Source organism: Mus caroli, chromosome 15 (genome assembly GCF_900094665.2).
Source record: "Mus caroli chromosome 15, CAROLI_EIJ_v1.1, whole genome shotgun sequence".
Classification (NCBI taxonomy): Eukaryota; Metazoa; Chordata; class Mammalia; order Rodentia; family Muridae; genus Mus; species Mus caroli.
The window spans coordinates 45,820,586-45,843,020 of record NC_034584.1 but is presented as its reverse complement, the minus strand read 5'-3'; the positions used below and the strand labels follow the sequence as shown (position 1 = coordinate 45,843,020).

Genomic DNA, 22,435 nt, shown 5'->3' with positions numbered 1-22,435 from the left:
TCAGGTCCCGCGCAATTGGATTGGAGCAGAAGCTGTGCTCCCCTCACCAGAAGTCTTAAGATCCTGTGGCGGGNGTTGTGGGCAGTTGGCGAGTGTCAGCAGACCCTGCGCCCCAGCTGCTCAGGTGCTTTTCTGACCGGAAGAGCCCCACACATCTTTTAAATTTTTTTTTTTTTTGGCTTTTAAAAGTTTTAAACACGGGCTGGCGAGATGGCTCAACGGGTAAGAGCACTGACTGCTCTTCTGAAGGTCCTGAGTTCAAATCCCAGCAACCACATGGTGGCTCACAACCACCGGTAATGAGATCTGATGCCCTCTTTGGTGTGTCTGAAGACAGCTACAGTGTACTTACATATAATAAATTTAAAAAAAAAAGTTTTAAACACATGTATTTGACACATTCTTGGTTTTGTAGAATTACAAAATATGTGTGCCAATTTGTTCTAGTCAGGAATTTCTGGGTTTTTTTTTTTGGTTTGTTCAATTGCTCTTTTTTTCAGTTTTTAAAAATAATTTAGAGGGGCTGGAGAATGACTCAGCAGTTAAAAGAGCTTATTGCTCTGCAAATGCCTGTGTTTGGTTTCCAGCACCTACAAGGTGGCTCACAACTACTCCCTAACTCCATTACTGTCCCCGTGGGCTCCTGCACATATGTGATGCACATAAAATCACAAGGACACACATACATAAAATAATAAAGATTACAATGTAATTTACAGACAAGACATCATGAGAAATTGGGATAAAATATAGATAAGTGTAGGTTTCTCAGGAAAGACACACTTTGCTTTACTCCCCACTTTTCCCTCTTTTGTTTGCTGTTCTAATTTCAAGTTTGTGAAGGATTTCTACTGTACTACTTGAATAAAACATTTGATAGTATAAGTACTTTTATGGTTTAGGTATGAAGGATCTTCCCAAAAGCTTTCCTGTTCAAAGCTGAATTGCCCCCTGATGGGCTTTGGGACATGATTGGGTCACAAGGCTTCTGGCTCAATCACTTAATCCTCTGTTGGATTCATTGATGGTGTTGAGACGTGGAAACTTATGAGGTGGGGCTTGGCTGGAGGAAATAAACACCCGAGGGCCTGCTTTGAGTGGCTGTAGTTGTCTCTGATATTTTCCTTTCCTGTTTGCTGCCACGGAGCTAGTAGCTCAGGCAACTCCACTATGCCATCCAGATGATGCTCTGCCTCACTCTGGAACGTGTTGGAACCCCTGAAACTGAGCTGAAATGACTATCAGGCAGCTTGCCACAGCAACACAAAACATACATTGTGTGCAGGTTTATTCCTTTGCATTGCTCTGACAAACACCAGAGAAAAACAACTTCCAGGAGAGAGTTCTTGGCTTCAGAGTGTCAGATTGTGGTTGCATGGCCCCAAATGTTTGAGTAGAGCACAATTGTGTGACATGTTCACCTCATGAAGGTAGAGAAAACCGCTTACGGACTAGGGACCAGGTATAAATTTCAAAGCCGTTCTCCCAGGAACCTGTATCTTCCAATTAAGTCCAACCTCCAGAACCTCCAGAAATGACTATCACTGGTTGAGGCACAGCATTAAACCCAGGAGTCTGGGGCCATTCATACTCTTACCACAGCAGTTAGGAAGCAGGAAGACCATAGAGTTTCAATTGATGAGTAAACTGCCCAGGTTTGACAAGGATTGGCTCTGACTAGTTTATGGATGCTTTCTTTCATGAGATTGAAATGGCAAGATCATACATTTATTACTTTGGTGATAGAGTCTTTTATTTTGGCCAGTTCTGAATGCTGTTGATAATATATTCTTAAATTTGAAATATCATTTATTGAAAGGAACAGGAGTGGTTCCCTGGTTTATCTTTTCTTGGAAGACTAATGGTCTACTACCTGGCAATCCTTTGCTACTTGACAGATGCTCTTTGTGAGTACTTTTTCAGACAAATGAATTTATTGAACCTAATTAGTCCTCACTGCAGAGTTGTAAGCTTTCTCGCCTATAGCTAACCCTTACCTACTCATTTCTCTGTCTGCTGTATTTATTTAGCAGGCAATCAGACCTCTGTGCATTTCCCATCTCATTTGGGTATGTTTGATGGGTGAGTGGTCTTGGTCTTTATTAAGGAAACAAATTGGGGCTGTTCAGGAATGCTCAAGAGAATGTGAGATAGTCTTTCCATGCTTTACCTGCAACTGCTTGTTTCAATACTTTAATAGCTTTCTTCAGCCTTCCTCATTCTATGAAAGGAAATAGGGTTATTCTCACCTGGCTTTTTGGTGAAAATACACTGGGTCTGGGCATTTACACACCTTTTGCATTTGTAGATCCTGGTTTTTAAGGAATCTCTTGTAACTTTTTAAAAATCTACATTAATTTCACATGTCTCCTGATATCTGCTTCCTTTATTTTAACAAATGTCTGGTGATCTCATTAATAGGGTTAAGTATCCAAGAGCCTCCTTGTGAGCTTTATTTAATAAGGCTAAAGGAAATGATTTGCAAGACAAGTAGGTATTTTTGTGGTTGTGCAAACTCACTAGTGGTTTTTATTTTTCCCTTAGAAGTAAGTAAAACATAAAATAGTATGGTTTTAAAGTTCTCTTTTGTATTCTCTTTTAGGTAGTATTAAAGATAATCAAACATTATCAAGAAGAAGGACAAGGAACTGAGGTTGTTCAGGGAGTGCTCCTGGGTCTGGTTGTAGAAGATCGACTAGAGATTACCAACTGCTTCCCCTTCCCCCAGCACACGGAGGATGATGCTGACTTTGATGAGGGTAAGGCTATGGACTGCTGTCAAGTGTGTCTTTGCAGTGAATACAAATAGTGTTAGCTCATTTCTCAGTGTAACTCTCCTCTCTTACTGGGTTTGCTTAAATGTTTTTAGTTTCTGGAAAAAACATGATACGTCTGTGCAATGAGAATTTGTATAAAAAAGTTTATTACTTTGTCCTGTTTGGCATCCATTGTCTTCTGTTTTAAAGTGTTTAAGAAGAGGTATTGCTAGCTGTTTTAGAAAGATTATCCTTGTAGTTTAAAGATTATACCAGCCACAAACACTTAGGAGGCAGAGGCAGGTAGATCTTTGTGAGTTTGAGGCCAGCCTGGTCTATAAAGTGAGAGCAAGGGCTTTGTCTCAAAACCCCAAATCAAACCAAATCCAAGTTGAAAATATTTTTTTTTCACTTTCTTGAGCTCTTAGGACACAATTTATATGTAATTTCTTTAAAACATTGCTTAAAGCATATGACAAAACTTTTATCATAACCTGTTTTATGCACGTCAGTAGTAGATCTTTAGGACGTTTCTCAAAAGTGACACTATATTGACATTTCTGTCTCACCTGACAATCACTGTTCTGTAGTGCTTTCTGTGTGACTGCCTTTAAGGTGACTTTAAAGTCGAGTCATGCAGACTTTGAGACACTTCAAGTTTCTTCTATTTTATAGCATATGACAAGATTTTTTTTCTCTTGACTTTTTATTTAAAAGATGTTTTATGTGTATATTTGTATGTGTGGGTATGTTGGATGTGGGTTTTGGAAACCAAACTTCAACCTGTGCCATGTCTCCAACCAAGAATATCTTTTATTTATCTGTTGACAATTTTATCCATGTATACGATGTACCTAATCAAATCTACTCCCATTCCCACTCCTTCAACAATTCCTAGCACATCTCCTGCTCACCCTTGCCTTTGTGGCTGTTACATTATTATATTATTTCATTTGTTGACCTGCCTTTGTCGACTCTGTGAGTTCAGTTAGTGCTGCCTGCTGCAAAGTTGACTGTTCTTACCTTGACCTTCAGGTCTCCATAGCTGCAGTGAGGTCACAAGTGCAGCAGCATTATCATGTTAGGAAGGGCAGCATCTCCACAGCGCTCCTACTTCCCCTCCAGCTTGAAGAATGTTCTTGCTTCCTCCTACATGATCCTTTGTCAGCCTGTGTGTGTGTGTATGTGTGTGTGTGTGTATGTGTGTGTGTGTGTGATTGCTTGGCACAACATCTTATCAAGGTGGAGATGGAGATCAGAGTATAGGGTGTGGAACATGTCAAATTCCAGAAAGTGGGTCAAGACCTTGTCAAATCCAAGTTTTACAGAAAACAGGAACGAATTCATTTTGACCTTGTAATAAGATGGCTTCTAATCTTCAAATGGAGTTAGGCTGGTCCAACAATACAAGAACACATCTTAGGTGACTTAGTTTTGTGTTGCCTTTTTTGGTTTTGTTTTATTTGATTGTTTTTTGAGACAAGGATTATCTGTGTAGCCTTAGCTGTCCTAGAACTCTCTGTAGTCCAGACTGACCTTGATCTCAGAGAAATTAGTCTGCCCCGGCCTTCTGAGTGCCACACCTAAAAACTAGAATTTTGATAGGGATTACATTGAGCACGTAGGTCATTGATGAGTGATGGCAAATCTTTTGTCTCCTTGGTTAAGTTTATTTGTAAATATATTTATCATGAGGTGAAGTGGGTAGTTTTCCTAGTTTTCTCACAAACTTTTTAAAATGAAGCTTTAAAAAAGTTATTGTGGGGAGGCACACATATGTGTTTTGGTCAGAGGTCAGTTTTGCCTTTCCACCCTCATGGACTCTGAAGATCCATCTCAGGCTGTCAGACTGGCGGCTCTCATGTTTTCTATGTAACTTTTAACTGGTTACTTTTTTAACTTTTTAATTTATTTAATTTATTAGCCTCTTAGAGACTTGAACATATTAAAGTATATTTTTGCAGAGGTTGATTCCATTATCCCACCATTCACCTGGAAATCAGCTTTCATTTAGTATCTCCAGAAAAATCCCATGCCTGTTTTTGTTTCAAATACGCAACTGCTTGTGTGTCATTTTAAAACTTCTGTATAAAATGGATTTTTTTTTTTTCTGTTTTAAACAGGCCGGTTTTCATCTGGATTACTGTAAGCTTAAACACCTTTGATAGGATTAATGTTGGGATTTGTGTGTAGTCTGTTAATAGCATTACCAGAGAGATCAATTTCTCTATTCAGCATATCTGGAAATAATTTAATATTCACTATTTCAGGACTAAGGGACAAGTGGTCGTTGATACAGTTGTTTTCTCTTACAAATGAGTTGTAGAGTTTTCTTAAATCAGTGTGGCTGATGAGAGCACAGAACATCTCAGAATATACAATGCCGTTACCTGGTTTTGTTGGTTGGTTGTTATTTTTAAGTAAAATTCTTTTGAGTATAAAGAAATGATGTTTAGTACACTTATGCTGTGTAGTGTTTTGTTAATTTTAGAATTTGATCACTGGACGGTAGCCTCTTATGAGTTTAAGATAATTAGCTAGTGAACATGTACTTTACAAAGCTTGTTTCAGGTTTTAAGTCCAGAAGACACTTTGTTTAGCATTTAGTAATACTAATAATTTTTAAATCCTGGTTATTATATCCTGTTCTGCTCAATTTAAGATTTCTATCAGCCCTATTTTCTGCATTAAGAAACTGAAGTGCGTGTCAGAGATTAAGATATGTTGAATATAAAACAGCGTAATTCCATATCTAAGGTCTATTTATGTACAAGTTTCAATCTCTTGGTTTACCTTTAAGAGCTAACGAGGGGCTGGGAAGGTGGATCCGATTGGTAAGCCTGTGACACACAAGCATTGCGAACGTTGAGAACCCAAATTCAGATCCGCGTCGCTCACATAAAGCTTCTCTGTGTAGTGCATGTCTATAACCCCAGATCCCGGCAAGGGCGCAGGGCAGAGCCGAGGATCTCTGCACCTCAGTAAGTAGCCAGTGAGGCTGAATTGATGAGCTTCAGGAAGATACCCACCATTGACCTTTGGTCTCTGTATGTGTGCAGCACCCTCCCACACACACACACACAGAGACAGAGACAGAGAGACATGCAAACACAAAATTCCAGTGAGATTCATCACTTTCATTATACGTGTGAAAGTATAACATAACACTCTGTATTTCTTCATAGCCTTAGGCGATACATTTGAATTTCGGTTACCTAACCCATCTATTTTCTTAACAATCATCAGAATGTGGTCACCATAGTTTTTTTTTTTTTTTTTTTTTTTTTTGGTCAAACTTAAAAATGAAATTTCCCACTATGCTTGGGTATTTTAGAATAGTCCTAAATGTGGATTATTTTGTGTCATGATAAAGGCCACTTGTTTTACTCCCATGTTTTTCATTATTCAGTGCCTCCTCAAATTGGTGTTTATTAAGAAAAAGGTCATTTCTTTGGCCACCAACTTTATGAAACTGGAATATCAAGTATTTCATAGTTATGGCATTATGTAACTTGGGTTTCTTGAGGGTTTTTTTGTTGTTGGGATATGGGCTTTTTTTGTGCCTTTTATAAAGTGAGGAATTTTAATCTGTGCTACAAATGAAATATTAGCAAATGCTTTAAACTGCGTTGACAAACTGATTCCTGTACCTGCTGTTGTAAATAAAGTTTTATTGGAAGGCTGTCCTATTTGTTTATGTATTATTCACTCTATTCCTGCTACAGATGTTAGATCTGTACAGTAGCCGTATTGGTCCATAGCCTAGATGTTATGTTTGGGCTCTTTGAAACATTGTGACTGGTAATATACCTTTCTAACTCCTTGTTCTCTTCCTCTTGTTTGGGTACAGAATAGGATGATAGTAAATCTGTGTTCGCTGTAGTTGTTCAGTGCTTATGTCTTCTGGGCGCTGCACTTAGTTTGCCCAAGTTCAGAATATAGTGTGAACACCAAAATGAAAGTTGTAGTTCTGTTGGATTCGCTTCCCTGGCAACCCTGGGAAGTAGCACAGTAGGTAGCTCTTGCTTTAATTTTCTCACCTTTTCTTTTAAAGAAAACAGCACACACTGAGTTGTTGATGTTTAGGGGAACTAACTGTAGTGGGGCAGCTTGTGACTGCACTGTGAAAGGTTCATTCTGGAGCTCCTGCGGCGGTCAGTAGCCCACGGTCAGTCAGTTTCTGTTGTATCCTAGAGTGGCTTTCACTTGGCACATGCTGATGGCTCCTTGAGTGAGTACCAGAAACCTGGTGGAGACAGTTTCCTTGGGATAAAACTGCTTGCCTAGTACTCTCTTGGATTATATGTTATAGGATACTGTAAAACCTAGAAATGTGTCGTCTTGTTTCTGTTATGTTTTGTTTTTTGATGCAACATAGGTAGCTTTTTGAGTGGTCCAGTTTTGCTCACCTTACATTATAGAATTTGCATTTTAAGATTATAGTGAGGAAACCTACTCAGAATATATGCTTTTTAAAATGTGAGTTAAAAACCCTCAAGTTAAAATTCCCATTAGGGGGCACTATTATCAAGCTTAGGAGAACTAGAGACTAATTTGTTTTCTCAGACATACGACCCGAGGCTTGCTAACAGCACAAAATATTTTCATCTGATAAGATTCAGATCCTGTTTTATACAACTGAATTCCTTAAATATGTTATAAAGTGTACTGAATTAAACACAGATTCAATAACTCACTGTCTTGTTTTTTAGCAGACTAAATCAATTTAATATTGCAGATGTTACAAAAAGCTTACCTTTTTGTATCAGAGCCAAATTCATAATTTTTATATTTGGAACAGAGAAACTTTTAATCTTGCATGCCTTAGGTTAGTCATAGAGAGTGGTCGGTCACTGGCCTCCAAACTCCGTCTCCTTAGAAAGGAAGCAGGGAACTTCAGAAGGGAATGGACTTAGATTGTTCTACTGTCTGAGGTCAGTCTGCGGTTACAGCACAGATAGCAAGTCCGTGGGATGCATGAGACCCTGGACTTGCTTTTGGCCAATTTTTGTTGTAGCAAAATTTTCTTTTGCTAAAAGTTTAAATGTTTACCTAAGTACAGAATTATCTCGAAATAAAAGTTAAAACAGAAAGTGTTCCCAGGACTCATTAAATGATTACAAAATCAGTTTAATGAGATAAGTGGCTTCAGAGAAGTTCTGTGAAGCTCAGGTGCTGCTTGTGCCGCTGGGCTAGGGAGAGTGAACTCAGTTGTCATATTTGTAATGTTAAAGCCGTGCTGGATGGCAGAGACAGTCTTGATCTAATTACTTGTTGCCTGGTCACCTCCCTTCCTTGGTTGTCTGAAGCCAGAACTGCTAGAAACCTACCAGAGGTTCCTCCTTCAGCTTTGTGTTGCCTCAGAATTCAGAGCGTGGTCAGGACAGAGAACATGATTCGAAATTTTCAGAAATATGGAGACATTTTATAGAATGATGTGATACTTGCTTAATGTTTCTTTGCCTATATTGTTAGTAATCACTATGATCTGTTTAATACATTCATTCTAAAAAAATATCTTTTTTTAAACAAAGAACCTTTTTGGGTAGAAATATTAGGCAGTTTTCTTGGTAGAAATATTAGACACTTCGGGGGTAATGCTTGAAGCTTGTAGAAAAGATAAAGTGAAAGTATGATAAAATGCTACATATATTTCAGGGAAAAAAGATTACCCACGGTAATTTATTTCAGCATTTATGCAGAAATGACATTGTACAGATAGTGAATAAAGACAGAAAGATAGCAAATCCTAGTTCTAGCTGGGAGAGAAGTGTGTAAATAATGTGTGGAGTGTACTTGCTACATTTGGGATGAGGTGGAGAGAAGGGTAGGAGTGAGTAGCTGTCAGGATGCTTTCTTATTTGCGATGACCTCACAGAAGTGATGCTTAAAGCAATTGCTAGAGTGATAGATTCTTTGTGTATTCTAACTATCCACATTTGTGGGACATAGTAAGTAATGTGGGCATCTCAAGAAATAAAGAGCAAACTGCTGTGATTATTTGACTTGGCATTTATTTGGAGAAAGTTTCTTGACTGATTCCATGACTTGAGATGTGGCTGCCCCTGTAGTATGTAGGGCTCGAAGCTTTGGAGAGGTGTGCCCGTGATAAGGAGGTCTTAGTGTGCTGTGCTAGTCTCAGCTTTGTGGACATTTAGTCCATAGCTCTGTTTAAAACATTTAGTAAAATGTTTGATACATTTTAACTATTTAATAAAAAATTCATTTTACAAGTCTAGGCAGCAGACCATGTCACAATTTTTAGTTCTGTTTTTATTGTTGTTAATCATGGTACTATTTGAAATGTCAAAACATAAATATTTGATTTTGTGGTGACCGTTGAAAGCAATGAACTAATTTAGATTAATGCCTTACCAACTTATTTTGATCACTCAGACTGTGAGTAAAACTTTAAAATGATATGCTTTGTAAGGTGGTTAGAAAATAAGAAATAAAATCTAAATGTGAAACTGAAATCTCAGTATATTCAGGTCTTTTTGTTGTTCTTGAGTTTTTTTAGGAGTACCTATAAAAGTGGGCAAAATCTGGCTTCAGTTTAAAACTTTCAACGGTGTCATTGTGTTTATTTCATGTCTTAAATTTCACTTTTTAAAAATTAGTTGAGAAACACCATTGCGCGGAAAATGCACTGTTGAAAATCTGGTCCATGTGAAAGGTTTTTCTGCTTAAAGAAACGAAAGCGCTCTACGCCGTCCTCTCCCGCGGTCCCCAAGTGTAAGTGCTATGGTTTGGAAAGAAGCCAAGGAAAACCTGTTTGAATTTTGTGCAGACTTAAAGTAATACTGTAAGATTTGAAAATTACAGGTGGATATAGTACTTAAATAGTATTTAAAATTCCTAAGTTTCCCAAGTCTAAAAACATAATCCTTAAATTACCATTCCCAGTGGTTTAAATTTTAATTAAATAAAAACTGTTTTACTTTTGATCCACAACAACTCTAGGTGAAGATATTTGAATTATTACTAAATTTCAAGCTGATAATCATTAAGAATGAACTATTTAACACTAATTAAAATGTCAAAAGACCACAATTAGACCATGTAAGCAAAGGCCCTGTTATTTCTGTTTTTTTATAAACCGTTTCCTAAGAAGCAAGTTTAAACTCATTTTCTATTTTGCCTAGAAATGTTGACCAATTTCAGTCCTCCAACTAACTATATTACCTTACCTGTAAATTGTATGTATATAGCTATACTAATTATAATTAGGTTTGGTGTTTTTGATGTGGATGTTGCATTTTCCAAAGAGAAATCTCAAAGACATAAAGTCCGTTTGTTGTGAATTAACCTTTCTGCTTGAGATTGCTCCCAGTGAGCTTTCCATACTTTCACTGCTTTCTAACCTGAGTTTTATTTATTACCTTTGTAGAGATCAGTAAGTTTTGTTGGTACCCTTTATCTGCTTTCTGATGTAGTGAAACACAAAAGCAGTGCTTATTTTGATTTAATATAGTATAGATTTATATACCCTGAATCACTTCCTGGCCATACTCTTGTGTGCATTTACCCTTGTTTTTTCTAACTTCTAACTGTTAGACATCGTTTAACATGTAGGCAGCCTCTGTTTGAATAAGGAGAGGATTGTATGTTCATTTCAGCAGTCTTTGCAGAGATACGTCCACATTATTTCTATTTGACAGAACTAGATAGGTGGTGATGCTGGTGGTGATGCTGTACAGACGTGTTTTATAGCAGGTAAGTTTAGAGCCAGCAAGTAGGAGTCTGACTGCAGAGCTAGTTGGAACTCTAGAGATTTCTGACCTGCCATTAGCCTGAGCAGGCTGCAAGGATGAAGCAGTAGCTGCAGCTGGGCCTCTGCCAGTCATCCTTACTGAATCTTACTATGGGTTGTGTTGGGGAAGGGGAGGACTGCACGGGTCTGTTACTTAAGGAACTTGGCTGTTTTGAGCAGCACATTTGGCTTGAAGCACAGAAGCCTAAAAGATGATGTTAGTTGTTAGGCGTTATATGATGTTAGAGGACAAAGTGAAAACTGATAAGTGAAGATGCTACATTCATTTTCTGTCTGTCTGTCTCTCATCCATCCATCCATCTAAAGTAGAATGACAAATATTAATTCTGTGATTTAAAATTACTATATAACCAAATAATTTATTCTTGAAATTTTACAAACGGATCATTCTTGCATTGTATTAGTAGACGTGTATTTTATTCTTTTCACCTCATTTGGTAACAACTCCTGGTGCTTTAAATGTGCTTAGTGAGTGGTTTTTGTTGTTTGTTGTTTTAGACAGGGCCTCGTGTAGCCAAGGCTGCCTAGAAACCTTTATGTAGCTAAGGATCTTCTCAAACTCATTCTCCTCCTATCTCCTTCCTCAGCACTAGGGCTGCAGACAGGAGACGGAACACCACCTATATTTACATAGTTTTAAAGTGTATTACTAAAGCTCCTAATATTGTGAATTATTTCTCCTTAAGATGTTTTATTTTGATTTATCGTATTTCTATCAAATCAACTCGAGCTCAGTTCTACCTCCAAAACAAACAGTAGAAATTTGGTACTAGAACAGTGTGAAGGATTAGGTGAAGAACAGTGAGACAATGCCTTGATTTTCCTCTGGTGCTTCAGTAAGGAAAGGGATGGTAAGGAGAGGACTCGGCATACTGAGACCTTAGTTTGTCCAGGTGCTTCCTACTGCTTCACAGATTCTGGGTGTGAGCGGCAAGCCAGACTGCTCTTTCTTCAGTCACCGATGTGTTTCTTTTCAGATTGTCTCCTACAAGGCGTTGACTAGAAAAAAACACTAGTAGCTAATTATGGGAACTGTACAGGTAGACTTACAGTTCTCACTTGGGAACTATACATTTCCATTGAGAGACATGGAAAAGGAGGTCTAGACTGAGCTTCTCTGTGGTTCTGGTTTCCCCTGCTAGTTTGCACATTTGTGATATGGATCATAATCTGGACTTTTGTGGATCTTTGGTAAGTAGGGAATTGAGGAAAGAGAGGCACGAGGTTAAATTAGTGGCGGATCTAGAGATGGGAGCTCCAGCTAACATGCCTGTGCACTGAGCTCCAGTTGAAGAGAACTGGACTGATCCTGCTAGAGTCGCTGTCAGTGAGTGGTGCAGACCTGAAATCAGCTTACAGTATTTACTTAAAGCATTGGCATAGCTGAAGTCTATGGTTGTTGAATTTAACCTAGATTTCAGAAAATGTAAGTTTATGTGTTTGTACCATACACGTTAAAGATCCAGAGCAGCTCTAAGCTTTACATGAACCATAAATTAGTGGTGGTTGAATCAAGTCAGCTCAGGCATTCTGAGCACAGTCGCTGGAAGTCAACACAGCCTCTAGTATTGCTACACAGAATGGAGAAACTAACTGAAGTATAGATTAAGCTGAGTAGAACAAGTTCTTATTAAATGCCACTGACTGCATCTGCAAATAGCTCGAATAGATGGTTTTATTTAACGGAAGAAGTCGGTGCCTGACTGATGGCACAGGCTTTCTAGAATACATTGCTTTGCAGATGACTTAAACAGACAGTACTGATAAAGCCTGTCATGTGAATTTCCTTCTTTACTGAGTACACAGTATGGTTAAGTGATATGTTGTGCAATGCTTCCAATCTGCTGCCTCTGCCATCTGGGCAAACAGAACGAAAGAAAAGGAAGCAGGAAAAGAAACGGATCCCTCTGCTGTAAGGAGGCTGTGTGAACACTGTGTGTGAACACTGAGCTGCGGCAACTGTCTCTGTAACTAGTGTAGGGAGCTGCGTGTAAAATGGAGGCCTGTAACATGCCCAACTCTCACCGTCCCTTTGGATGGCCTGGAACCTGTGGTTGGGACAGAGCAGAGCAACGTGGAAAACATTGACGCCCAGAGGAGAAGGCACGCATGGGCGCATTACTGCACTGTTTTCAGCCTGCCCTTCACCCTAGTCTAGTGCCAAGTCTTGCTAATGGTTTGTTTTTACCAATGGTTTAGGGGGTGGGGTTGAGCTGGTGAAAGAAGGCAGATAAATTAAAATAATTTCCTCCTTTTTAAAATCCAGTGCTGCTCTAAGTCCTTGAATCAAATGTTGAGGTAGATGTAATAACTGTTGGCACTTCAACATCACCATCGTGAAATCTTTCTGGAACCAAATTATGCTCCCTAAATTCCCTAAGACATTTAGTTCCCATTTTAAAAGGCAGCAGTACCTATAGCTGGGAACATTGCCTCCAACCTTACAAGTTGTACCACCGGGGACCTTTGAAGGATGAAGTATTTGGAGCAATTATACACTTTTGTCGGGGGCGACGTTCTCATTTGAGTCTTTGGGCTGTAAAGCAGGCTTGTGTGCTTATGCTTTTCATGTCGCTGCTGCTTGTTATCATAAAACATGTGAGCCCTTACTATACTCTATTAACCACGGGCATCTGGTTGCCTCCTTAGGACGTAGCAGAGCCTCCAATGGATGCTAATAGTACGAAGCCACTGTGGTTTCTGAGGCTTACCAATCATGGCTCCAGTTCTGAAACATTCAAAATAAAACCACTCTTTCTTTTTACTTTTACTTTTTACTTTTTTTTTTCCCTTTTGAAAAAGAGTTGTCTTATCAGAAAACATGGTAATTTCAGCAGATCCTTAATGGGAAGGAATTAATAACAGAAAGTGGTTGTTGACCCCAGGAAGTAGGTTAAATAGTGCAGCGTGGTAATAAGGACCACATATGATAAGGTGAAGCCACCTGGGTTTTATTAGGCTGCTTGATACTTTGATCACAATATTATTTCAAGGCTTGTCTATTTAAATTGCTAAGGTTTCTTGTCATCATGATTTAGATCACAATTTCTTTCATTGCAAAGAGATTTTCTTTTCTTTTTCTTTAAAAGAAAGATTCTGGCCAAGCCAAAATTTGGAGGAGGTGCAAGTTCAACAGCTAGAATAATCTTAGAACAAGGAAACCATTGCATAGAGACTTGAAAGCCACCGGATACCAGGTCCATCTGACTTCTCCATAGTTTTTGCCTAGACCATAATTACACTTCATATGGTAGGGAATGCTATAAGGATGACTGGAATAATTCAATTAATTACTGTTTGATATAAATATACACATTTGAAACATATTTCATGTTTCGAGACGGTACTGAGGTTCTCAGCTTTCCCTCCCAACTGCTAAGTGGTTTGATGAACATCTTCAAGAACGTATGGAATTATTTTTAACTGCTTCAGCCATAATGACTGAATTATGCTAATCACAGAACTTAACTTGCTTGATAAATTGTCTTGCCTTTGAACCTGAAATCTTTAAACTTCAGTTAGCTTAATGTCAGTAAATGAAATTTTTACTCATCAGGACCATCAACATTTCCTTCCAATGATTTTCTTTATCATAGAAATAGTCTTTCACTACTATTTAATGGTTTGTTTGTTATGTGTTACAGCAAATGCCTTAGCTTGAAAAAACATTTGAGTAGTGAAGAGAGGAACGGGAAGATTTAATAATTTAAGATACTATTATTAGCTTAGTAGTAACGATGGTCATTCAGCAATGTTTAACGTTTATATGTAATATGCTTTGTACATTTATTCACATCCCACTAATTATCATTGTTTTGATATTTGAGTACCCTGTTATAACTGCTGTAATTTTACTTCAGTGTTTCCATTTCCCCATGTAACTTAAGCCTTGTTAAAAGCATTTAAGAATTTAAGTCCTCTTTGATTTGCCCTTGGTAGTAAAAGGAATATGTGGACTTGACATTCAGTATTATTTTTATTTTCCCTAATCAGAAAAAAGAGGAAAAAGTAAAATTAAGCAAAAGACTTGAGTATTGGAAAGGTTGCTTACCAAGAGCTATGATATTCTTGTTTTGAAAGTAGGGTTCTATTTTAACTTGTCATGTACAACTTGTTGAATCAGGAAAGATGAACTTGAACAAAAGATGGAAGCATAGATTAGGGACATACATGCGATACGAGCATAGAATGAGATCTGTCAGGGAAAGCAGAGATTTATTTACCTTGGAAATGGGCTGAAAAAATAGTAAGTAGAGTCAGCTTCTGGGATGCCTGAAAATGCAGTAGTCAGTCTGTATCTAGCATTTTGTGGCTTGGGGAGGGACACCAGAAGGAAAGGAGAGCTTGAAAGAAATAGTAACCATAGGTGAACAGGAGGAGATAGGAGAGCAGAGAAGGTGGACTAGAGGTTTGCTACCAAGTAACTGCAGTGTCCAGAGTTAAATTTTTGTTCAGTAAAATATTTCATATAAAACACTGGTTCAGTGATAAGTGGTGTGTGCTAAGGTCAGATATGTAATACATGTGAGCTGTTGGTGACAGGCCAGGAGGTTCACACATTTCATAGCAACTGTCATCCTTACTGAAATGAGGTATGTGAACTAGTCAGTGTGGTGTGGATGTGCGGTGATATTTTTAAGGCCATCTTCTAGGAAGATGATTATTAAACTTCAAGCAGAGCGCAGACCTACTAAATATACAAGGATGATGCTGTTCCTCAGTTGTGTCACCTCAAATGCAGTTTAGACAACTTGCTAACCTGACTGATTCATTGAATGGGTATTTTAGTGGTGCCATCCATCTTTAAACCTTTACGGTGTTGGGGGATTCCACAGCCAAGGGGAAGGGGAAACATAAAATTTATAAGATTGCCTAAATAATACTTGAAATGCTTTCCTTATAAAAGCGCTTAAAGTGGATGTTTTTCCATGGATAATTGAACTTTTCAGACTAATGTCTTTCAGTTAAAAAATAGGAAAGGAAATTAGAATCACTCTTAATTTCCCTTTCATGCAGCTATTCTTCATTATTTGTTTAGCTATTGATTCCAGAGATCTCCTCTTATTTGTTGATTAATCCTATTCTACATATGGAACAAACCAGCAGCCATGTTCATTAACAGCAAATACTGAGGCTTTAGCAGTAGAATAGTTTTACTGCTATTAGGAACTAACTATAACAGACCTTCTCCTAGTTTTAAAACTGGATAGATGATTGAGGAGTAAAAGCCCCGGCCCTAGATGTTAGCTCTTGGATGTAGCCATCTTTGTTGTCTTGTTCACTACCATTATTGATAATGCTAGCACTCTAAGAATACTGGTCATCATTACCGCTTTCTTAGTGTTTGGCAGGTACCAAATATTCTGTTGAGCACTTAGCAAGTATCTGTTTAGTCCAGAACAGTTACGTGAAACTTGGTTCCTGCTATTTTAGTCCACGTGTAGAGAGAGGTAAGATTTAAATAGGAAAAATGAAGATAAATAACCAGGGCAGAAGGCAGTCCAGCTTGACCCTTAGTTTGAACTGTGTAGGACCAGAAGCACTCTGGATCTTGCAGGTGTGTGTTCTATTTTGTGAATGTTTGCATAGGCAGATTAAGTAGCCCTACTCTAAAAATTCAAAATCTGTAGTGTTCCTAAAGCATTTGATCTCTGATAAGACCCTCTTACGGGTAGTGTTTGACCTATATGCATTTGAGTCCTGAGCTTGGTTCCTAGTGCAACTGCCACAACCAGGGTGGGGGTGGTGAGGGTGGGGTCACACTTGTAGTATCTCTAATGCTGGACTCCCAGGTGAGATGCTCTCAGTAAGTGGTTGTGATGAAATGACAGGCTTGAGACATAATTGAGTAAAGGTGGTCCTTTCAGCAGGAGGGTGGTGTGTTTGCTCTACCTGGGATTTCGTGAGCAGGGTCTTGCAGACAGGTGGTTCCTGTTCTTACCTCATCTCTCTCCTTATTCTGCCAGCTGTACTGAAGCATTTGTTTACCCTACAAGTCCAGAGTCTAACTTGTTCCTAGACAGTGATTACCTTAGCCCCTCTGCACCTCCAGTTAATTAACTCCTGCTTCTGTGTCAGGACTCAGTTTAGATATTTTCCCTAGACCCCACACACATAGCCTCGAGGCAAGCCCGGACTACATACATGTTCACAGATCAAACGCTTACCCCACAGTGGTGCTTACCCCATTACATTTATTGAATACCTTTATTCTGAAATTGGATTTACAGAGGTTGCAAAGATAGTACATACACTCTTGGCATACCCTTTAGTCAGCACGTGGAGATGTTCTTTATTTCTGACTCCTCTGGTTTGGGGATGGAGGTATTGAGATACACTAAATAGCACAGACTGGCTTTGAACTTGATATTCTTGCCTGAATCTCCAAGAGTGCTAGAGTTGCAAGTAGAAATGACCCATAGTAGTGACTACATCTAAAGGTCCACAGAGGGTCATGCTCCTGTAATGACCCAGTTATCATTGGGTTCCTGGCGACATGCTCAGCAAATTAACATGTTCCCACACAAGTAAGAAATTATTGGTGTATGACCAGAAACTAAACTATAGCTTATATATATATATATATATATATATATATATATATTTCTCTGGATTTTCTTCCTCAAGTCTTCTCTGTCCTTTAGCTGTTACAGGGTTCTGTTGTTGTATTTAGTCATTATATTTCTTGTGTGCTCCAGTCTGTGTTTTCTTCCTTTTCCTGAACTTGCCACATTTTGAGGAATACTTGTCAGCTCTGTAGTATGTTTGCCAGTTTGGGTTTGTCTTCTTCCTCGTGGCCAGTGTTGATATAGATTTGGTGCAGAAAATGATTAAGTGCTTTTCCTCATTGCTCACATCCCGGGTGATGCTTCTCAGCACAAAGTGACAGTTAGGTCACTTGGTCCCGTGGTTTTGGCCCTGACTGTTAGGTTTCTGCATTGAACAGTTAGTATTTTTCTTTTTCCATACATACATAAATGCAGCCTATACTCAGGACGGGGTTTAAATTCATTTCTTGTGGGAGGAATATCAAAGACCTGCAGATCCATGAAAAGTGCTCCATAATTAATAACCATTATGAGGATTGTCAGATCCTACCTTTTCTGTTATTCTTCAGTTCTGCTAGACCAAGTTCTCATTGAACTCATGGGCTGGCACTTATTTACTGTTTCCCGTGTGTAAAACAGTAGAATGAGCTAAATGCAAATAAAATAGCTGCTGAGCGGAAAGGAGGCAACTGTGAGTCACTGCCATGCTAAGGTAGTGGAACTCAACGACAGGTAGGTCCCGTCATGTGGTGGTGCTGATCTGCCCTCTGACGTGCATGCCTGCACTCCTACAGTTTCCTTGTTTTATACTTATTTAAACTTGAACAGTTTTCCTACTCTGTAATTTTTTGCTATTTATTTATTTACTTACTTATTTTTGAGACAGGTTTTCTCTATGTAGGTTGCCCTACAGCTTGTTCTGTAGACCAACCTGGCCTTGAACTCAGAGATTCACCTGATTCCTAGTGCTGGGATTAAAGGTGTGTGCCACCACCACTTGGCTATTCTCTAATTTTAACATACTATTTTTTTTTCTTCTCAGTATTGAAGAACAACTGATTAAAGCCTTTTGACAATATGAGTAGGCTAAAAGTCTTATGATTAAACATTGTTGGTTGAGTGATTTGAGTATACCCTGCATTTTAGAAGGGTGGATTTAACATTGGAAAGCTTGTAATTTGTAAGTAATTAGCAGTGATTGAAAATTTTCTCTCCTCCGCCAAACAAAAAGGAGGGGGGGTGTATAAATGTATCAGTGCTGTATTTTAGCCCCGTTTTGTAATATAAATGGAGTCCCTGAACCTCAGGCACACTAAATTTAACTTCTATGGTAGATGCCAGCTTTTCTTGTGGATGCTGTCTGGCTTCTTTTCAAGCTGCACTTAATCTTTTTAGTTTTCTTTCTTCCTCTTGGAAAAAGCCTGTTGGTTGACCCACTAGGAACAGAAACAATAAACCGTATTTGTATGTAATATTTGTTTTTTTGTTTTGTTTTGTTTTTAACTAAGTAACAACTAAAACCTAGAAAGAATTTCCTTAAGAACATGACTGGGGCTGGGCCTGGTGGGGCACAAGTTTAATTCCAGCACTTGGAGAGGTGGGGGTAGAACCAGGTGAACTTTTGAGTTTGAGACCAGCTTGGTCTATGTAGCTAACTCCAGGGCTACATAGTTTTTAAAAAACAAAACAAAACAAAACACATGAAAACTGCAGGAGTTTGCTAAGTGGCTGTGATCTTTTGTTTCAGCAGCTATTTCTTTTTCTATCTACTTTCCTTCAATGGGAGTTAAACTGCAACTAACTCTTAGAGCTGGAGTCATCAAGGGTGGCCACTGATATTTTATCTTCTGTTTCATTGTTTCCATTGAAAAATTCCCCATTGTCATTTGCTTTTAAACACCCTACCCTTAGAAGAGAATTATCAGAGACATCTATATGTTTAACCTGGTCTACAGAGTAAGTTCCAGGACAGCCAATGTTGTATACTAACTAGTTTAGTGTGATGAAGTGAAGACAGGCAGGTCTAGAGGATTCTTGGTGAAGACCGGTCTAATATTCTGCATCGGGAATCTCACATCTTTACAGTGGTTTGGGGTATGTACAGGGTCAGCTGCTTCAGTGTAGACTAGGACGTGATCATCAACAGTTACAATTTATTTTTGTTAATTCTATCATTATGGTTATATATTATATATATGATATATAATATATATCATATATATTATATATATATGATATATAGTGTGTGGACACGTGTACATGCAGACAGGTACATGAATGAGTGTCAGTGTCATGCTGAAGTGTGGAGATCACAGGACAACTTTCTGGAATTGCTTCTCTTCCTCTGCGGATTATGGGGATTGAATTTATGTTGTTTATGTCATCAGGTTTGTTTGGGAAGTGCTTTTACCTGCAGTGCAATCTCACTAGCTCTTTATTTTATTTAAATAAATTCAGTTGAACTCAGTATTGGACTGGTAAGAAGAGTGGGTTTCCTTTGCTCCTCTTGCCTTAGTTAGTAGTGTAGGTCAGAACTGGAGGAGAGCTTGTAGTGACTAACACTTAGAAGGGAGGAAGGTACAGACAGTACCCTAAAGGTATCTGTGCACATTGGCCTCTCATTTCCACATGCAGTCATGCTGTGTGTGTACCCACACAGATATAGGGGAGATGTGAAGGGGTACATTTAGCATTTGAAAGAGATCTCTTAGAAACAGGCCACTGATTAAGCTTTGTGACATCTTAGTGCCACAGGAATGAGTGGGCTTGTTGCCTCTGCCTGCATGTTCGTTATTCACCTCTGCACCCTTCCAGCTCTCATCAGCAACTCAGTTGCCTTTCAGTGTATCACTCATCCCTGCACACATGCATGTATGCAACGAATATATTAAAACAATTTAACCTAAGTGTACTTTGACCTGTATTGTTAACATCGTCACGGTATTTACTTAGTAAATTACTGCTTGGCATCAGTCTTCAATACTGACTTTCTCAGTGTTGGTTAAACCTCATTATTTTGAATCTTAGTCTTGGGGAGAGGTTTTAGACTCCTGTTTTTATTTTTATTTTTAAAGATTTATTTATTTATTTATTATACATAAGTACACTGTAGCTGTCTTCAGACACACCAGAAGAGGGTATCAGATCTCATTACGGATGGTTGTGAGCCACTATGTGGTTGCTGGGATTTGAACTCATGACCCCTGGAAGAGCAGTCAGTGCTCTTAACTACGGAGCCATCTCTCCAGCCTGGGAAGAGGTTTTAAAAGATGAACCATTCTATGTTAAAGACATATCTATAAATTTCTGTTTCCGTGACAGCTGAGTTGCGACGGTGAAGATTTATTCTTGTGTTCAGATGATTAGTGAATTAGCCTCATAGGCCGCTCCACTAAGCACTCAGTGTCTACTTTCAATGTAGCATTGGCTTTTCTGCTCATCATCATTCTGTGTGGTGTCGTTTGAAAGTGTTCAAAACTTCATTTCTAGGGGGAAAAAACTGCCAAAAATGGAACCCGCTAGTGTGAGGGAAGATTATGCTAATCCTGTACTCAAGTCATGAAGAGGCAAGTAACTAAACTTTCTAACATAAAAAATGATTAAGGAGCCGGGCAGTGGTGGCGCACGCCTTTAGGCCCAGCACTTGGGAGGCAGAGGCAGGTGGATTTTTGAGTTCGAGGCCAGCCTGGTCTACAGAGTGAGCTCAAGGACAACCAGGGCTACACAGAAAAACTTTATAAGGATTAAAAATACAGTTTTGTTCAAATTAAGCATTGTGGTTTTTGGTTACTTTGTAGTACAAATAATTTAGTATTTTGATTTCCTTAGATATTACTCCATCAATGTCACATTAAGTCCTAATACCTTAGTTTTCATGAGACATCATTTCTGCTTAATTGTGTGCTTTCTAAACACAAGCCCTCAGTATTTGAAATACTGAAGTATTTGAAACACAAGATTCAGGTGTTGGGGAAATCTTCTCTACAAAGTTAGTTAGACATATAGATCATCTCCATTTTATTACTAAGCAGAAAGAGGTACATAGGAAATATTGCTACATAGTTAAGTTTTATGCTAGATTGAAGAATTTGAGCTTTATGAAGAAAACACTACCCCATAGGTTATAAAGACCAGTTGAAGGCCCGATGCTCTCTTTGTATCTCACAACTGAGATACAAACTCTGCTGCCAACCAAGAATTAAAGTCCACCTGCTGCACAGCACAGGCGGTTACATTTATTTGTGCCGACTTGGATTTACAGTCAGATCGTCCCAGTGTGCTCCATGGTTTTATAGGATGGTGGTGAAGAAAGTGTGAACCTTCAGCTGTGTGCTGGTCCGTGCACATTTACCTCCTGGAGTTGGCAGAATCAAACTGTCTTAGAAGAAAAGGATTGGCTCTTGACTGCTTCAGTCTCTAGGTACTTAGAGAATTGTAATTGGCTAAGGAAAGCTAGGGAATTGGGTGAAGCCCAGGCTGAGGGTCTATGTGCACATTTCCCTGTGTACAGTGAGCTGGTGATGTAGTTGAAGATTAGCTTTGCAGTAGCCTCTTGATTCTGCATAAGTGTCTGAACCAGTGACACTGCTATTTGGTTTTTTTCCTTGACAGTGGTATTTTAGTTTAGGAATGAATTCATTAGGTGTAATTATATGAACATAGTCTTTTAAATAAATGTTTTATAAGTGTCATAATATGAGATGTAAATATAATGAGGTGATGAGAAATAGGTTTTCTTTTTCAAAGGACAGATTTTACATTTCCTGATTTCTCCTTAATTGTTCTACAGACTCCAGTTTTAATTAAGTCTCAGTCACTTATTCTGCCAAAATACTCTCCACGTGTGCTAAGCTCTAGTTAGGTTAGCCTATAAAACAGCATTTACTTTTTTTGTAACATAGTAGGGTAGGTGGTCCTTTCTTTGTATCATAATATTTAATTGGTCCTTGCCATATTGTTGCTGTTACTTTGACATGATCAAGGTTGTGAAAGTATGTGTAGTTAGTAATCTTACCACCCCAAGGATTCTTGGGGACGTTTTATAATATGTAGGTGAATAGCTCTTTTCTCCCGATTTCATTTACTTCATGTTACTGGAGTTGTGTAAGGCTTTTGCTGAATTTAGGTAGTTTGCCTGTGATACATAGGATACTCCTTTATCTGAGGAGGACACGTGCCAGTACCCTTATAACTATCTGAGCCCTTGCATAATATTGACGATATATACTTGTCTTGATGTCTGCGCCTGTCATGCACTAGGCACAGTAAGAGGTGAACAGCGAGCAACAGTGAGGGAGAGCATCTCTCGCTTTGTACTGTTACCCGTACTGTTAGGTAGTGTTTCAGTGGTAACTGAA

The 22,435-nt window shown here is 38.7% G+C and overlaps 1 protein-coding gene across 1 annotated transcript in view; it reads left to right on the top strand.

Moving 5' to 3' along the window:
- Positions 1 to 22,435, top strand: part of Eif3h (eukaryotic translation initiation factor 3 subunit H) — an 80,890-nt gene that overhangs the window by 20,851 nt on the left and 37,604 nt on the right. Inside the window, exon 2 of the mRNA XM_021183034.1 lies at positions 2,603 to 2,759. Coding sequence (XP_021038693.1) covers positions 2,603 to 2,759 — 157 coding nt within the window. The remainder of the gene's footprint in view (positions 1 to 2,602; positions 2,760 to 22,435) is intronic.